This window comes from Stomoxys calcitrans, chromosome 2 (assembly GCF_963082655.1).
Source record: "Stomoxys calcitrans chromosome 2, idStoCalc2.1, whole genome shotgun sequence".
In the NCBI taxonomy this organism is placed as follows: domain Eukaryota; kingdom Metazoa; phylum Arthropoda; class Insecta; order Diptera; family Muscidae; genus Stomoxys; species Stomoxys calcitrans.
Window position 1 is genome coordinate 136690320 of NC_081553.1, and position 14444 is coordinate 136704763.

Consider the following 14444-nt stretch of genomic DNA (forward strand, 5'->3'; position numbering starts at 1 on the left):
TATTTATTTTTTGCATTCCCTCTCTACCACAGACATTCTTTCACACAAAGTTTTTATTGTTTCTTCACTTGTAGTTGACGTCTTGCATGCTTACCAAATAAGCTTCAATTTCATCAACTCTCTTGTTGATGTGTGAGACAACTCTCTCCTCGCTTTCCTTTAGCATTATTTTTATCAGTTGAATGTGTTCTGAATGTGTGTTGAAGCGGGTGTCGACAACTTTGGTGTTTTTGGGATATTCTCCGACAGACGTGAATCTTCTCTCGCCCTTTTGGCCGAAGCCGTTAGTTTCTCCATGATTTCTTCATGTAGCTTGTTGTTTCTCTCATTAATTTCAGGGAGTATTTGGCTGTGCATCTGATTTATAGGAGAGTGATGCTTTATTTAAATTGGGTGTGTTTGTGTTACTTAGATAACAGCAGATTTGTTAACAAAAGCCGCCTGCGCCTTGAAGTAACTTTTCAGCTTTTAATCAGAAAAACAAGTGTATTAAAAAAGATATTGCTTGCAGCGATGCAAAGATGGATAGTTTTAAAATAGTTCCAAAAGTTTGCGATAAACTTTTAAAGGGTGATTTTTTAAGAGCTATAGTAGAGTTAAAAAAACACATAAAATTCAGAAAAACGCATGAAATCTTCATTTGAATCGATAGTACGGTGCATATAATTTAATGTTTGAAAGTTTGACTGTACCTCAAATGGTCCATCCGCTTAGTCCAATTTTGGCATACTCTTTCTAACATTTCGAACGGTATCTAACGAATAAATGCTTCAATGTTGTCGTACAATGCGTCAATTGAAGCGGACTTGTCTGTATAGACATGAGCTTTAACATATCCCCACAAAAAAATTGTCTAAAGGTGTTAAAGCGCATGATCTAGGTAATTTGAAGACGCCAATAACCTGCCTTGTCATATCGAGTATCATAGGCACTCAGTATTTGTGCAAGAGCTGGTGCCGCCCGGTCTCTCACTGAAACTCTCCACTCGATACCGCTGGTTGTCCGCGACTGCCGTTGCAGCTACTCCGTATGGAGCATTCAACTACCCGCAACGTGTGGACGCGCCCGGTAACTCGCAGCTAATCTTCTCGTGACAGCAATGAACACCACACAGATCGGATGTCAATGTTTCAGCTTGTGAGATGCTCATAACTATCCCGGCACGGGTGATTTAGGTGGGTGATTAAAATACGAAAGTTTTGATTGTTAGCAGTTCTTCTATTGTCAGATCTATGTGTGCTGGTTTGGGGCTTTCTCCTTTACAGCTCAAATAAATCTCTGTCTACTCATACTCATTGGCATACCTTTCACAATTTATTTATTTAATAAATCCGAACCCCAACATCCAACCCGTATGTTGATAGAAATTTAAACAAAATAGTAATTTTTAAGTATAAAGTTTATATGAAACAAAAAGAAAAGAAAAATTAAGATCTAAGACCCTAAACAATTGAAATAAAAAAAAAACAACAAAATTAAATTAAAACTTAAACCTTAAGACCCTAACGCACATCCTTTTAACAATAATAAAATATATGTTTATGAACCGTAAAGGTGATGTGGTAATTGTCAATGAATGAATAAAAATAGGTTCTTTGATTAGATTAATTATTTAATATTTAGTTATTATGAAATATTTAATATCAGCAGATAGATTATTCCAGAGCCTTTCAATGCGAATTACGAAAGCTTTTTCGGAAATATTGTGGGTAAAATGCTCCAAAAGAAGTTGAGAGTTTCTAGTAGTACAATATTTAAAAAATTAAAGTGCGATAAAAGATAGAAGGGCTGGCGGCGTTTAATAACGTTAATAAAGAAGCAGAGACATCTAGTGTCCAAAAACTGTTCAAAGGTACAACCGATAAATTCCTTTGTAAAATAAAGGTAGTTACGTCTACAGCTTTTTCCATAAACAAACTGGGGAATACTGTGAAAACAGGATTGTAATCTGGTGAAGTTAGAACGATTTGATCCCATGTAAACTTCGGCACCATATAAAATATGAGGCATGAGCAAGGATTGTGATAACATACATATATTTAATTTGAGTTGGCAGTATAACATTTAGACTGTAAGGTTTCTTAAGAATTAAATTCAGTTTGGGTTAAGTGATCAAGTTTTGATGTTAATATGTCAAGAGCTTTCCATACTTTTTCATCGTCATGAAATATACTGAAGGAACAGTTTTTACGATGAAACCAGTTGCAGCATATATAACAGGAGACACCGCCAGATGTTTTAGTGACGATACAGGGCAAACAGTATGTGTTGGCGCCATTTGAGGCTCTCACTTACGAATGTAAACAAAGCAAGAACGCAAAAAAACACAGCAAACATGCAAAACAGCAGCTCCAAAAATTAAACTTAAAATAAGTTTGTTAGTTTCGCTGGGAAAAGATGAACTTCTATTTCCTCAGATAGTGCGCAGAGTTTAGAATGTTGCAAACACAAACCGGTTGTGACAAACTTGTTAAATTATTTGAAAAAACTCAGAAAAGTCAGCAGTTGCGAAAATTTTACTCTTGCATATAGAGAGTTGCCGAGTTGCCAGAAAAAATTCTACATCGTTGATTAATTTTTTTTGTGTTGCTGATCCATGTAAGGTTAAATTCTCCGGCCAACCGTCTGTTCAATCTTTATCCCATCATGCGTTGATTTATGGATCTTGTTCATTTTCTACGATTCATAGTGATGTATATGTTGAATATGGGTACTACAAAAGGGTTGATATGGATGCTACTTTGATACATTTTGATTTTTATACCCTCCACCATAAGATGGGGGGTATAATAATTTCGTCATTCTGTTTGTAACTACTCGAAATTTTCGTCTGAGACCCCATAAAGTATATATATTCTTGATCGTCGTGACATTTTATGTCGATCTAGTCTGTCCGTCTGTCCGTCCGTTTGTCCGTCCGTCTGTCTGTCGAAAGCACGCTAACTTCCGAAGGAGCAAAGCTAGCCGCTTGAAATTTTGCACAAATACTTCTTATTAGTGTAGGCTATAGGTATTGTAAATGGGCCATATCGGTCCATGTTTTGATATAGCTGCCATATAAACCGATCTTGGGTCTTGACTTCTTGAGCCTGTAAAGTGCGCAATTCTTATCCGATTGGAATGAAATTTTGCATGACGTGCTTTGCTATGATATCCAAAAACTGTGCCAAATATGGTTCAAATCGGTCCATAACCTGATATAGCTGCCATATAAACTGATCTTGGGTCTTGACTTCTTGAGCCTCTAGAGTGCGCAATTCTTATCCGATTGAAATGAAATTTTGCACGACGTGTTTTCTTATTATATCCAACAACAGTGCCAAGTATGGTTCAAATCGATCCATAACCTGATATAGCTACCATATAAACCGATCTTGGGTCTTGACTTCTTGACCCTCTAGAGGCCGCAATTCTTATCCGATTGGAATGGAATTTCGCACGACGTGTTTTGTTATGATACCCAACAACTGTGCCAAGTATGGTTCAAATCGGTCCATAACCTGATATAGCTACCATATAAACCGATCTTGGGTCTTGACTTCTTGACCCTCTAGAGGGCACAATTCTTATCCGATTTGAATGAATTTTTGCACGAAGTATTTCGTTATGATATCCAACAACTGTGCCAAGTATGGTTCAAATCGGTTCATAACCTGATATAGCTGTCATATAAACAGATCTGGGTATTTGACTTCTTGAGCTTCTAGAGGGCGCAATTCCTATCCGATTTGGCTGAAATTTTGCATGACGTATTTTATTTTTACTTTCAACAACTGTGCCAAATAAAGTTCAAATCGGTTCATAACCTGATATAGCTGCCATACAAACCGATCTGGGATCTTGACTTCTTGATCCCTAGAAGTCGCAATTATTATTACCGATATGCCTGAAATTTTGTACGACGGATCCTCTCATGACCATCAACAAACGTGTTTATTATGGTCTGAATCGGTCTATAGCCCGATACAGATCCCATATAAATCGTTCTCTCTATTTTACTTCGTGAGCCCCAATGGGCGCAATTCTTATACGAATTGGCTGAAATTTTATACAGGTCTCTAACATATAATTTAATTGTGGTCCGAACCGGACCATATCTTGATATCGTTTTAATAGCAGAGCAACTCTTTTCATATATCCTTTTTTGCCTAAGAAGAGATGTCGGGAAAAGAACTCGACAAATGCGATCCATGGTGGAGGGTATATAAGATTCGGCCCGGCCGAACTTAGCACGCTTTTACTTGTTCTTACTACTTTCACTAATAATGTCAATGATAAAATTGAAATATTGACCTCATTAATTGGGGCCTTGTGTGATTATGTTCCTCTTATGAAATTTAAAGTAAATCCTAAAAGGGACCCAAGGATATGCAGACATGGGGTAGTAAATGCTAGATGGCTTCGTGATCGGAACTTTTTCGTGATAATCCTACTGTGCTTAATAGAGTGACATATTGTACAACTCGTAACAAGTTGAAGGGGCTTATTAGGAAGTTTAAAAGGCAACATTACTATAAATTGTTTAATGGCGCTGATCAAAAGAGTGTGTGAACAGAAAACATGTTGATAAAAGCAATGAATGTAAGTATTATATTTAATTTAATTTAATTTGCTCATTTATTAGTCAAGTCGTTAGACCATTAGTGTTATAGATGGCACTAAAGGCGATGGAGGATTTTCTTTCAATTGTATTGAATTGCACGAGTTATGTGTTGCTTAGTTTAAGGTAATATCAAATGCATTAGGGATTGATGGTTTCCCCATTAAGTTTTTTAAATTAAAATTTCCTTACATTTCTGACTGTGTTCTTCATCTCTGCAATATGATCATAACTACATCATTATATCCTGAATGTTGGAAATTTGTGCATGTTGTCCCTATACTTAAGAAAAGTAAATCTTATGACTGTGGAAATCTACGTCCCATAAGTGTACTGCATTCTCTTTCTAACATTATGGAACATATACTTAAAATTCAAATATTGGAATATATTTTTTCACAAGTTTTATTAAAGAAGTTTCAGTTTGCTTATAGGAAAATTTATAATACTTCGTCCATGCTCTTATGTTTAACTCAATGTGAGGGAAAATTTGAATGCAGGTAATAATTGTACTATGGTGTCCTTGAATCTGTCTAAGGCTTTTGATCCGCTGGACCATACGATGCTTATTCGGAAATTAAGAAATAACTTTCATTTCTCTGGAATATCATGTAAATTGATCTTTTCTTACTTGCATAATCGTTCTCAGTTCGTTGGTTTCCAAGGTTGTAATTCAAGTAAGGCGTCTTTGTCTTGTAGTGTGCCCCAGGGCTCTGCACTAGGCCCTCTTCTTTTAATTATGTTTCTAAACTATTTCGTTGACTGTCTTTATTTGAGTCAACGAGCTTAAGCTCAAATATAAGCGGGCTTCTTTTTTATGCCGAGTCCGAACGGTGTGCCACTTAACGAGACCACTTGGTAGAGAAATTTTAATATGATAGGATACCTTACAAATGTTGCCGGCATTAGTAAGATGAAAACTCTCTTTCTCTAACATGACTTTTGGGCAAAAAAAAAAAAACTTGACAATTTTGGTATGTATTTGCCTCAGGGTGTACGGCGCATGTTTGCGTATGCATTTTTGATGTCCCAAGTTAACTATTGTTTTTATTCTTGTACTAGGCTTATAACATAAGCCGAGATCGTTTCGTAGTTAATAGAATTATACGTTTCGTTTATAATTTAGGCTTTCTGTTCCTATTTCAGATAAAGTTACGGAGTGTTTTGGCTGCATATTTGAGAACTATATATTTTTACGCAGATTAACGTTATTCTCCAGATCGAATCACTGAAGCTCTAAAGAGTATTTTCTTTTTGTAGCGCAACAAGTAAGAAAACAACTTCTCCATATATATTTCTGCCAAAAGAAAACATCCAAACTATTACAACAAAACACACTTGCCCAACCGCTACCCTAAACAACTATCGGTTGCTGAAGAGTAAGTTCCCAAAGTAGGCATATTGCAGACTCCACAGTTTGCGGAGTGTCTTTCCGTTCATTCACACTTTTTGCGCTACATTTATTCGATGTTGTAATAATTCATACAATCGGATAATGTACTGCTGCAGCCTGTAGGGTTCTCTGTTTCCATTACAATATCCGATTGTAGGAATAACATTTATTTAACTGCATCTGCAGTTGGATCTAGTTTTTTCAAAAATATAATACACTTACATTTTCAACTTTACAAAGAACTACATCGTCGTTTTTATAGAGGATCTGGACATACCCGTCTGTTTGTTTGCTGACATTACTCTACAGCTTTAAGTTCTAAAATGGTCTATACCTTGATATAAGACCCTTTATACCGATCTCCCGACGAGAAATCCTGAGTACATGAAGTCGTATTTCGGCCCCAATTTCAATGAACAACCGTGCCGAGGTTGGAAAAATCGATCAACGGATTAAAGTGTTTGAGTCCAGAAAGGCGCCATTTTCGCCGTTACACCGAGTTGATTGGAACATGAGTATGGACCAGATTTTGCCATATTTGTATGCAGTTGCCACATATTCCTGTTTTCTGACTGAAGGTAATGAATGCACAAAACTCTCATTTTCTACACAGATTTACGAAATTTAGAAGAGATCCCCTAACACTCGTACCAGTTATAGTCAATATCAAAACTTATGCCCTTTTCCTGAAATGTTAACCAGTGAGACCCCTTGTGACAGTAACATCCATGAATTTATTCTGCACTCCTAACGAATACACAGAAACGACATGAAGTGAATTCGTTTTGAGTTATTCCCGGCGATTTTTGTCATTTACTTTACGTAGGTCAGCCTACCATCCTACCAATTTTGGTAGGAACCTACCATAGAGCTACACTGCTCATGATCACACAACAACAACAATTGTTGTAGCCACATTTTCATGTGGATCGATCGCCCTTGTATAATGTTTAACGTATGATTCATATGAATTTCGATTTACGGCGTTTTGATTTATATCGCAATTATTCCGAACCAATCACGATGTAAATCGAGGTATTACTGTATCTGCATTAACTGTTATACCACCATTTATTTGTAAATATGTGAAAAACTATTATATAAAATAAATAAATAAAAAAAATCCACTAACCCATCGCCATCCAGGTGAATGGTAGTATCTGCTAAAATAGGCACAACCAAACCAATGGTTGCGCGCTCGTTATAGTCAATACCAAGCAAACAGGATTCCTCAACACCTACATAATCTTGATTAGAAACGTTCTCTTGTGTGGCCGAATTTAAAGAAATCATTATATTTGTATTGGCAGTTGAGTTTTGTGTTAGGGCATTACTATTTTTACTATCACCAGAAGCACACAACTTTGCGGAAACATCACATTTCAGACTTTGACGATTCGTAGTTGTACTATTCGACAAACGTTTATTACGCATCTCCACCCAGCTATCGTCTATCTGCTGCAGTTGTTGTTGTGTCGAGACTCTGCTACTGTCCATTGACAGCTGGCGGGCTGTTCCCAAGCCCCCCGCCGTTGACGCAGCGCTTACCGTTGATGCAGTTCCTGTGGCTGAGGATAATAGGCATGATGACGATGACATTCTAGCTGAATTGTGACGCGTTATTTTATTGCGTCTTTCGGTGGTTGTCGAACGATAGCAACATCGTGATGCAATTACAATATAACGTGTGCGATTTGCACGTTGTGATTCAAGCTTTACAGCCTTTTTTTATCAAAAGAATTTGGTACGGTTAGAAAAATAATACATATAGTTAAATTTCTGGAAATTCTCATTATGTTATACCTTACCATTTTAAGTGTTTCCTCATGACGCAGCAAGTAAAACATGGACTGCAAATGGTGTTGTATATCGGAATTATTACTTTGTGTGCTATTTGTTGATCTTATTGAATCCGTGCTCAGGCGACGTTCAGAATATTGTGGAATATCTTTAAGCGCTAATACTAATGCGGTACCTTTGCCAGCAAAGAAACATTCACTGTAATCCGGAAGAACATACAAATCAATCAAATAAAATTAAATAAGATTGGAATTAAAGTTAATAACATTTTAGAAGAAGCTTCATCGATAGATATAGGATTTTTATGTCATATAATATTTATATTTTGTCACTAAAACATAATTAATAATATTAAAAACAAATAAAAACTTATTTGATACCCACCACTATGGATATATTGATCATACTATTTTATTATAACTCTACATACTATTTTATATAACTCTCTGGTCTGAATCATATTTGAGTCAGGTCCCGACACTCTTATACAAGTCACAGTTTCAGCGAAGATCAGTCTATATGGCAGCTATATCTAAATATAGTCTGATCTGGATCATATTCTGGTCGGTCTTTTACGGGATCTAGACACAATATCGGCAGATCGGTCTATATGGGTTTTATATCTATATATCGTCGGATATAAACCATATTTGGGTCGGTTATGTGGAGTCTTAAAACAACTCACTATTTCAAATTTCAGCGAAATCGGGCAATAAATGCAGCTTTTATGGGTTTCCGACTCTAAATCGGCAGATCGGTCTATATGGCTGCTAACATCATATTTGAGTCAGTTGTCGGTAGGCTTAAAAAAACTTGCTGATTAAAATCGGGTAATAAATCCAGCTTTTGTGGATTTCAAACCATTAGTCGGCAGATCGGTCTATATGGCAACTAAATTAATTTCAATATTCATCAAGTCAATCCCATGGCAGCCGGTTGTACGCACCGGATTGACCCGATGGAATCCTTTATCGGCCAGGACTGCCGCCTTAGTGTCATAATTTTTCATGGCATTCTCCCCTAGGTAACGAACAGCTTTGTCAGAGCAGATTGAAGGCTCCACGTTTTGCAGGGTGAATGAGGATGCCACTACTAGGATTACGAGGAGTTGCTGCAGCTCGCCGGATATTTCCATTTCCTCCCCTGAGTGACAGACCACCTCCCCATAATTTTCACCATCGACCGGCCACCCAAGTTCATAACACCTGAGCGCCGGATGTTTATCAATCAAAAGAAGGCCGATTGGGTCGGCATCAGAGTACACCAATCGCCGCTGAACTGGCACCCGCCTCGAATGTGCTAATTGCCGAGAGGAAATTCTGAGACATCATTAACGCAGCCGTTCGAATACCTCAAGTGCGGCCCAATTTCCCGGCACATGCAGTGGTAAATAATAGGGTAGTCCTGAAATTAATAGGATAGTCAACGAACATAAGCGGAATTTGTAGCCGGAACACTTGGAGCAATGTTACTTCGGTACCGGTTTAGGTAAGCTGTGGTCTACTGTTAAGTCACTCTCGAACCCCGGCAGACCGTGTACGACAATCCCATGGCAGCCGGTTATACGCACCGGATTGACCCGATGGAATCCTTATCGGCAAGGGCTGCCGCCTTAGTGTACGTGTTCGTCTTTTTTCGTCATGGGAGAGGCACATCCCGAAGTGCCTTCTCCGTACGCTTCTGGTCCGTGCCGAGATTGAAAAGAACCCCGGACCCTGGTTCTGTTTGGTTTGCCAGAACCGCCTTCATCATCGGTCGGTGTCGGTGAGTTGTAACCGGTGCTTGGAGTGGGTACATTTCCGTTCTTGCTCTGGCCTAACTTCGCTACGGGAGTATAGTCATACTGGCTATGTCGCTAGGTGCTGTGCGAACATAGCCAGCAGTGGGTCACAAGCGTCGCCGTCGTCGGACTATGTGACCCCCCGACCTCTCCCGTACGGCAATTTATGCAACGACAGCACCCTAGCCCTAGACAAAGAAACCTTGTTGACCACGTACAAAGCAATTGGCCGGTCTGTGGTAAGTTATGCAGCGCCAGTGTGCCCACGTCAACTTTGTGACACGCAGTGGAATAATATTCAGATTTGTCAGAATGCCGCCCTCCGAACTGCGACGGGCTGTCTCCTTAGTTCTCATGTGGACCACCTCCATCAGGAGACAAAGATCCTACCAGTGCGAAGACATAACTACATGCTGTCTAAGCAATACCTTTTGGGCTGTTATCGCAGAAATCATCCAAATCATCATCTTGTGGATAGATACCCACCGCCCAGAAGCCTTAAGGTAGATCTACACGATCTAGAGCGTGAGGTTCAGCGCTACAAGAGAGAACCTCTAGATCAAGCGGCATATCAAGCGGGTCTGAACAACATTCATGCAGACACGGTAGCAGACGCGTTAATTGGCTACCGGGTGAATGTAGTCCTTGGAGAACCACCGCCACCCATTGCACCCGAAGAAATCGACCTCCCCCGGCAAACCAGAGTGGTTCTGGCTCAATTACGTTCCGGCAGATGCAGCCGCCTCAATTCCCACAGAGCTAGGATTGATGCCGACGTGCAAGATGTATGTCCCGATTGTAACCAGGGACCGCACGATACACGTCGATACAGACCCAGATCCCTGTGTGAACCCCATCTTAGTCGCGGGGTTCCTGGGTCTTGACACTCAACAGAATCAAGCAGACGAAAGATAGTACACAATAAACTGCTACTACAACAACAACCGTGTACGAAGTTACGAATGACATCCAAGGTATTGGGCCCCGACGAAATCTCTACACTAATACTAAAGAATCTGGATCTACCTGGAGTTGAGTACCTTACAACTGCCCGACGTCCGGAAAATGGGCAGAGTGAAACTTGGAAAAGACCCGAGTAAGGGGGAGTCGTACAGACCGATCTTCCTTCTCTCACCAGTAGCATAGACACTTGAGGGACTGCTCGTCCCGAGTCTCGTTGAAGAATTTCCATTCGCCAGGCATCAGCATGGATTTCGAAGAATGCACTGGAGACAAAGATCTTACCCGTGCGAAGACATAACTACATTCTGGGCAGTTATCGCAGAGACCATACAAATCATCATCTTGGAGATAGGTATCCACCGCCAAGAAGCCTTAAGGTAGATCCACATGATCTAGAGCGTGATGTCCAGCGCTATAAGAGAAAATCTCTAGATCAAGCGGGTATAGACATCTTTCATGCACACACGGTAGCAGATGCGTTGAATAGCTACCGGGAGCACATCCATGTGGTCCTTGGAGTACGACCGCCTCCTATTGCACCTGAAGAGCTACAGCCGCCCCAATTCCTACAGAACAAGGATTGATGCCAACGTGCAGGATATACGTTCCGATTGTGATCAGGGACCACACGACACGCGTCACCAGATCCCTCTGGACGCACCCCATTTTAGTCGGAGTGTTCCTGGATCTGGATACTCAACAGAATCAAGCAGACGAAAGACACAACACAACACACTGCTACAACAACAACATGACTCGACTTGGCCCGTTCAAGAACTTAACCTGCGTGCAACAAAAAAAGTATCTGTGACAAATTTCAGTTCAATAAATCAAGTTTTGAAGGCTGTAGCGTGATTACAACAGATGGACGCACAGACATTCGCACATCCTTAAATCTCTTTATAATTTCACCACGATTCGAAATGTTTTTTGTAGGGTCGGAAATGGATGTTTCAATGTGTTGCAAACTGAATGACTGAATAAATATAACCGCTTTCTACCCTATGGTGGTGGATATAAAAAGCGATATACATACAAAATCGAGATTCTCAAGAGGTTATATGAATACCAAATAAATTTTTATTATAAAAATCCATCGCTTTCCCACAAAAAAAAAAACTGTTGGCCAAGTCTATTACTGAAATCTCTGATAAATATGCTAAATTAGAATTAACAACTAAATTTCCACAGATAAACCTAGACGTGTATAGTTTGTCCGCTATATATATTTAGTTAAAATTTTGCTATTTAAATTACCTTTTTTCTTGTTTGCTACCCTCCTCTTCATCTGCTTCGCTGTCCTGCAAAAAAAAAAAATAATATGTGGAAGATTACAAAAATGTTACCAAAAATTTATCGAGTAGCATTCATTTAAATACAGAATACAGACATTTACATACAGAAGTAAAATAAAAACAAGTAAAAGCGTGCTAAGTTCGGCCGGGCCGAATCTTATATACCCTCCACCATGGATCGCATTTGTCGAGTTCTTTTCCCGGCATCTCTTCTTAGGCAAAAAAGGACATAAGAAAAGAGTTGCTCTGCTATTAAAACGATATCAAGATATGGTCCGGTTCGGACCACAATTAAATTATATGTTGGAGACCTGTGTAAAATTTCAGCCAATTCGTATAAGAATTGCGCCCATTGGGGCTCACGAAGTAAAATAGAGAGAACGATTTATATGGGATCTGTATCGGTCTATAGACCGATTCAGACCATAACAAACACGTTTGTTGATGGTCATGAGAGGATCCATCGTACAAAATTTCAGGCATATCGGATAATAATTGCGACCTCTAAGGGTCAAGAAGTCAAGATCCCAGATCGGTTTATATGGCAGCTATATCAGGTTATGAACCGATTTGAACCTTATTTTACACAGTTGTTGAAAGTAAAAATAAAATACGTCATGCAAAATTTCAGCCAAATCGGATAGGAATTGCGCCCTCTAGAAGCTCAAGAAATCAAATCCCCAGATTTGTTTATATGACAGCTATATCAGGTTATGGACCGATTTCAACCATACTTGGCACAGTTGTTGGATATCATAACGAAATACTTCGTGCAAAAATTCATTCAAATCGGATAAGAATTGTGCCCTCTAGAGGGTCAAGAAGTCAAGACCCAAGATCGGTTTATATGGTAGCTATATCAGGTTATGGACCGATTTGAACCATACTTGGCACTGTTGTTGGATATAATAAGAAAACACGTCGTGCAAAATTTCATTTCAATCGTAAAAGAATTGCGCACTCTAGAGGCTCAAGAAGTCAAGACCCAAGATCGGTTTATATGGCAGCTATATCAGGTTATGGACCGATTCAACCCATACTTGGCACAGTTGTTGGATATCTTAACAAAACACGTCGTGCAAAATTTCATTCTGATCGGATAAGAATTGCGCACGCTAGAGGCTCAAGAAGTCAAGACCCAAGATCGGTTTATATGGCAGCTATATCAGGTTATGGACCGATTTGAACCATACTTGGCACAGTTGTTGGATATCATAGCAAAACACGTCATGCAAAATTTCATTCCAATCGGATAAGAATTGCGCACTCTAGAGGCTCAAGAAGTCAAGACCCAAGATCGGTTTATATGGCAGCTATATCAAAACATGGACCGATATGGCCCATTTACAATACCAACCGACCTACACTAATAAGAAGTATTTGTGCAAAATTTCAAGCGGCTAGCTTTACTCCTTCGGAAGTTAGCGTGCTTTCGACAGACAGACGGACGGACGGACGGACGGACAGACGGACGGACATGGCTAGATCGACATAAAATGTCACGACGATCAAGAATATATATACTTTATGGGGTCTCAGACGAATATTTCGAGTAGTTACAAACAGAATGACGAAATTAGTATACCCCCCATCTTATGGTGGAGGGTATAACAATACGTTTAAGGAAAAAATGAGAAAAATCGTTGCATAAAAATCAAACATTTGGTAACAGCCACTTTCAATGTAAAATTAAATTAAAACAATCAGCTTTGAATATAATTTGAAACCCTCTTCTATAAAATCAGATTTAACTGAAAAATTAATAGAATCTCCAAAACAAACGTGATCGTTGATATAATGCGCACATAAACAAAGTTTTAAAAAAACTGTAGGATTTATGGCGGTGGGTTCAAGCTTCCCCTCTGCCATCATTCCCGTTTTTAATTTGTAAAAACGAGGCAAATATTATTGTTTGTTGTTGTTGTAATCACATTTCTATGTGAAGGTGGCGATCCTCGACAAGCTCCATGGGTGAGCAAGCTCTTTCCAGTCCATAGGACCGATCGCCGCGGGAACATCATAGCCATTGGTTATTTAAAGGCGCCAATAACTCACCTTGTCATATCGAGTATCAAAGGCACTCAATATTTAAGCAAGAGCTGGCGTCACCCGACCTCACTCTCCACTGATTGTCCTCGACTGCATTTGCAGATACTTCGTATATGGAGCATCCCACTACCCGCAAACCGTGGACGTGCCCGGTAGCTCTCAGCTGAGCTTCTCGTAATGACTATGAACATAACACAAGTCGGAGCTGAGAGCTCCAACCTGTGTGGTACACATAGTCATCCCATGGCCGGAGTATTATTGTTTAATAAGTGTTAGTGCTTTTTCATTATTGTAAGTATAAAAGCTAGCACCGCAAAATTGCATACCCTCTACCATAGCATGGGGGGTAAACTAATTTCGTCATTCCGTTTGTAACACCTCAAAATATGCGTCTAAGATCCTCGCTAACTTTCGAAGGAGTAAAGCTAGACGCTTGAAATTTTGCACAAATACTTCTTATTAGTGTAAAACATGGGCCAAATCGGTCCATGTTTTGATATAGCTGCCATATAAATCGATCTTGGGTCTCGCCTTCTTCAGCTTCTAGAGGGCGCATTTCTAGTC

The 14444-nt window shown here is 39.4% G+C and overlaps 1 protein-coding gene across 1 annotated transcript in view; it reads right to left on the reverse strand.

Moving 5' to 3' along the window:
* The window catches only part of LOC106093444 (protein phosphatase Slingshot), a 51272-nt gene that overhangs the window by 13189 nt on the left and 23639 nt on the right, over positions 1–14444 (reverse strand). Inside the window, exons 2-4 of the mRNA XM_059362257.1 lie at positions 11794–11837; positions 7802–7991; positions 7126–7715 (exon numbers count right to left, since the gene is read on the reverse strand). Of these exons, the coding sequence (XP_059218240.1) occupies positions 7126–7715; positions 7802–7991; positions 11794–11837 (824 nt within the window). The remainder of the gene's footprint in view (positions 1–7125; positions 7716–7801; positions 7992–11793; positions 11838–14444) is intronic.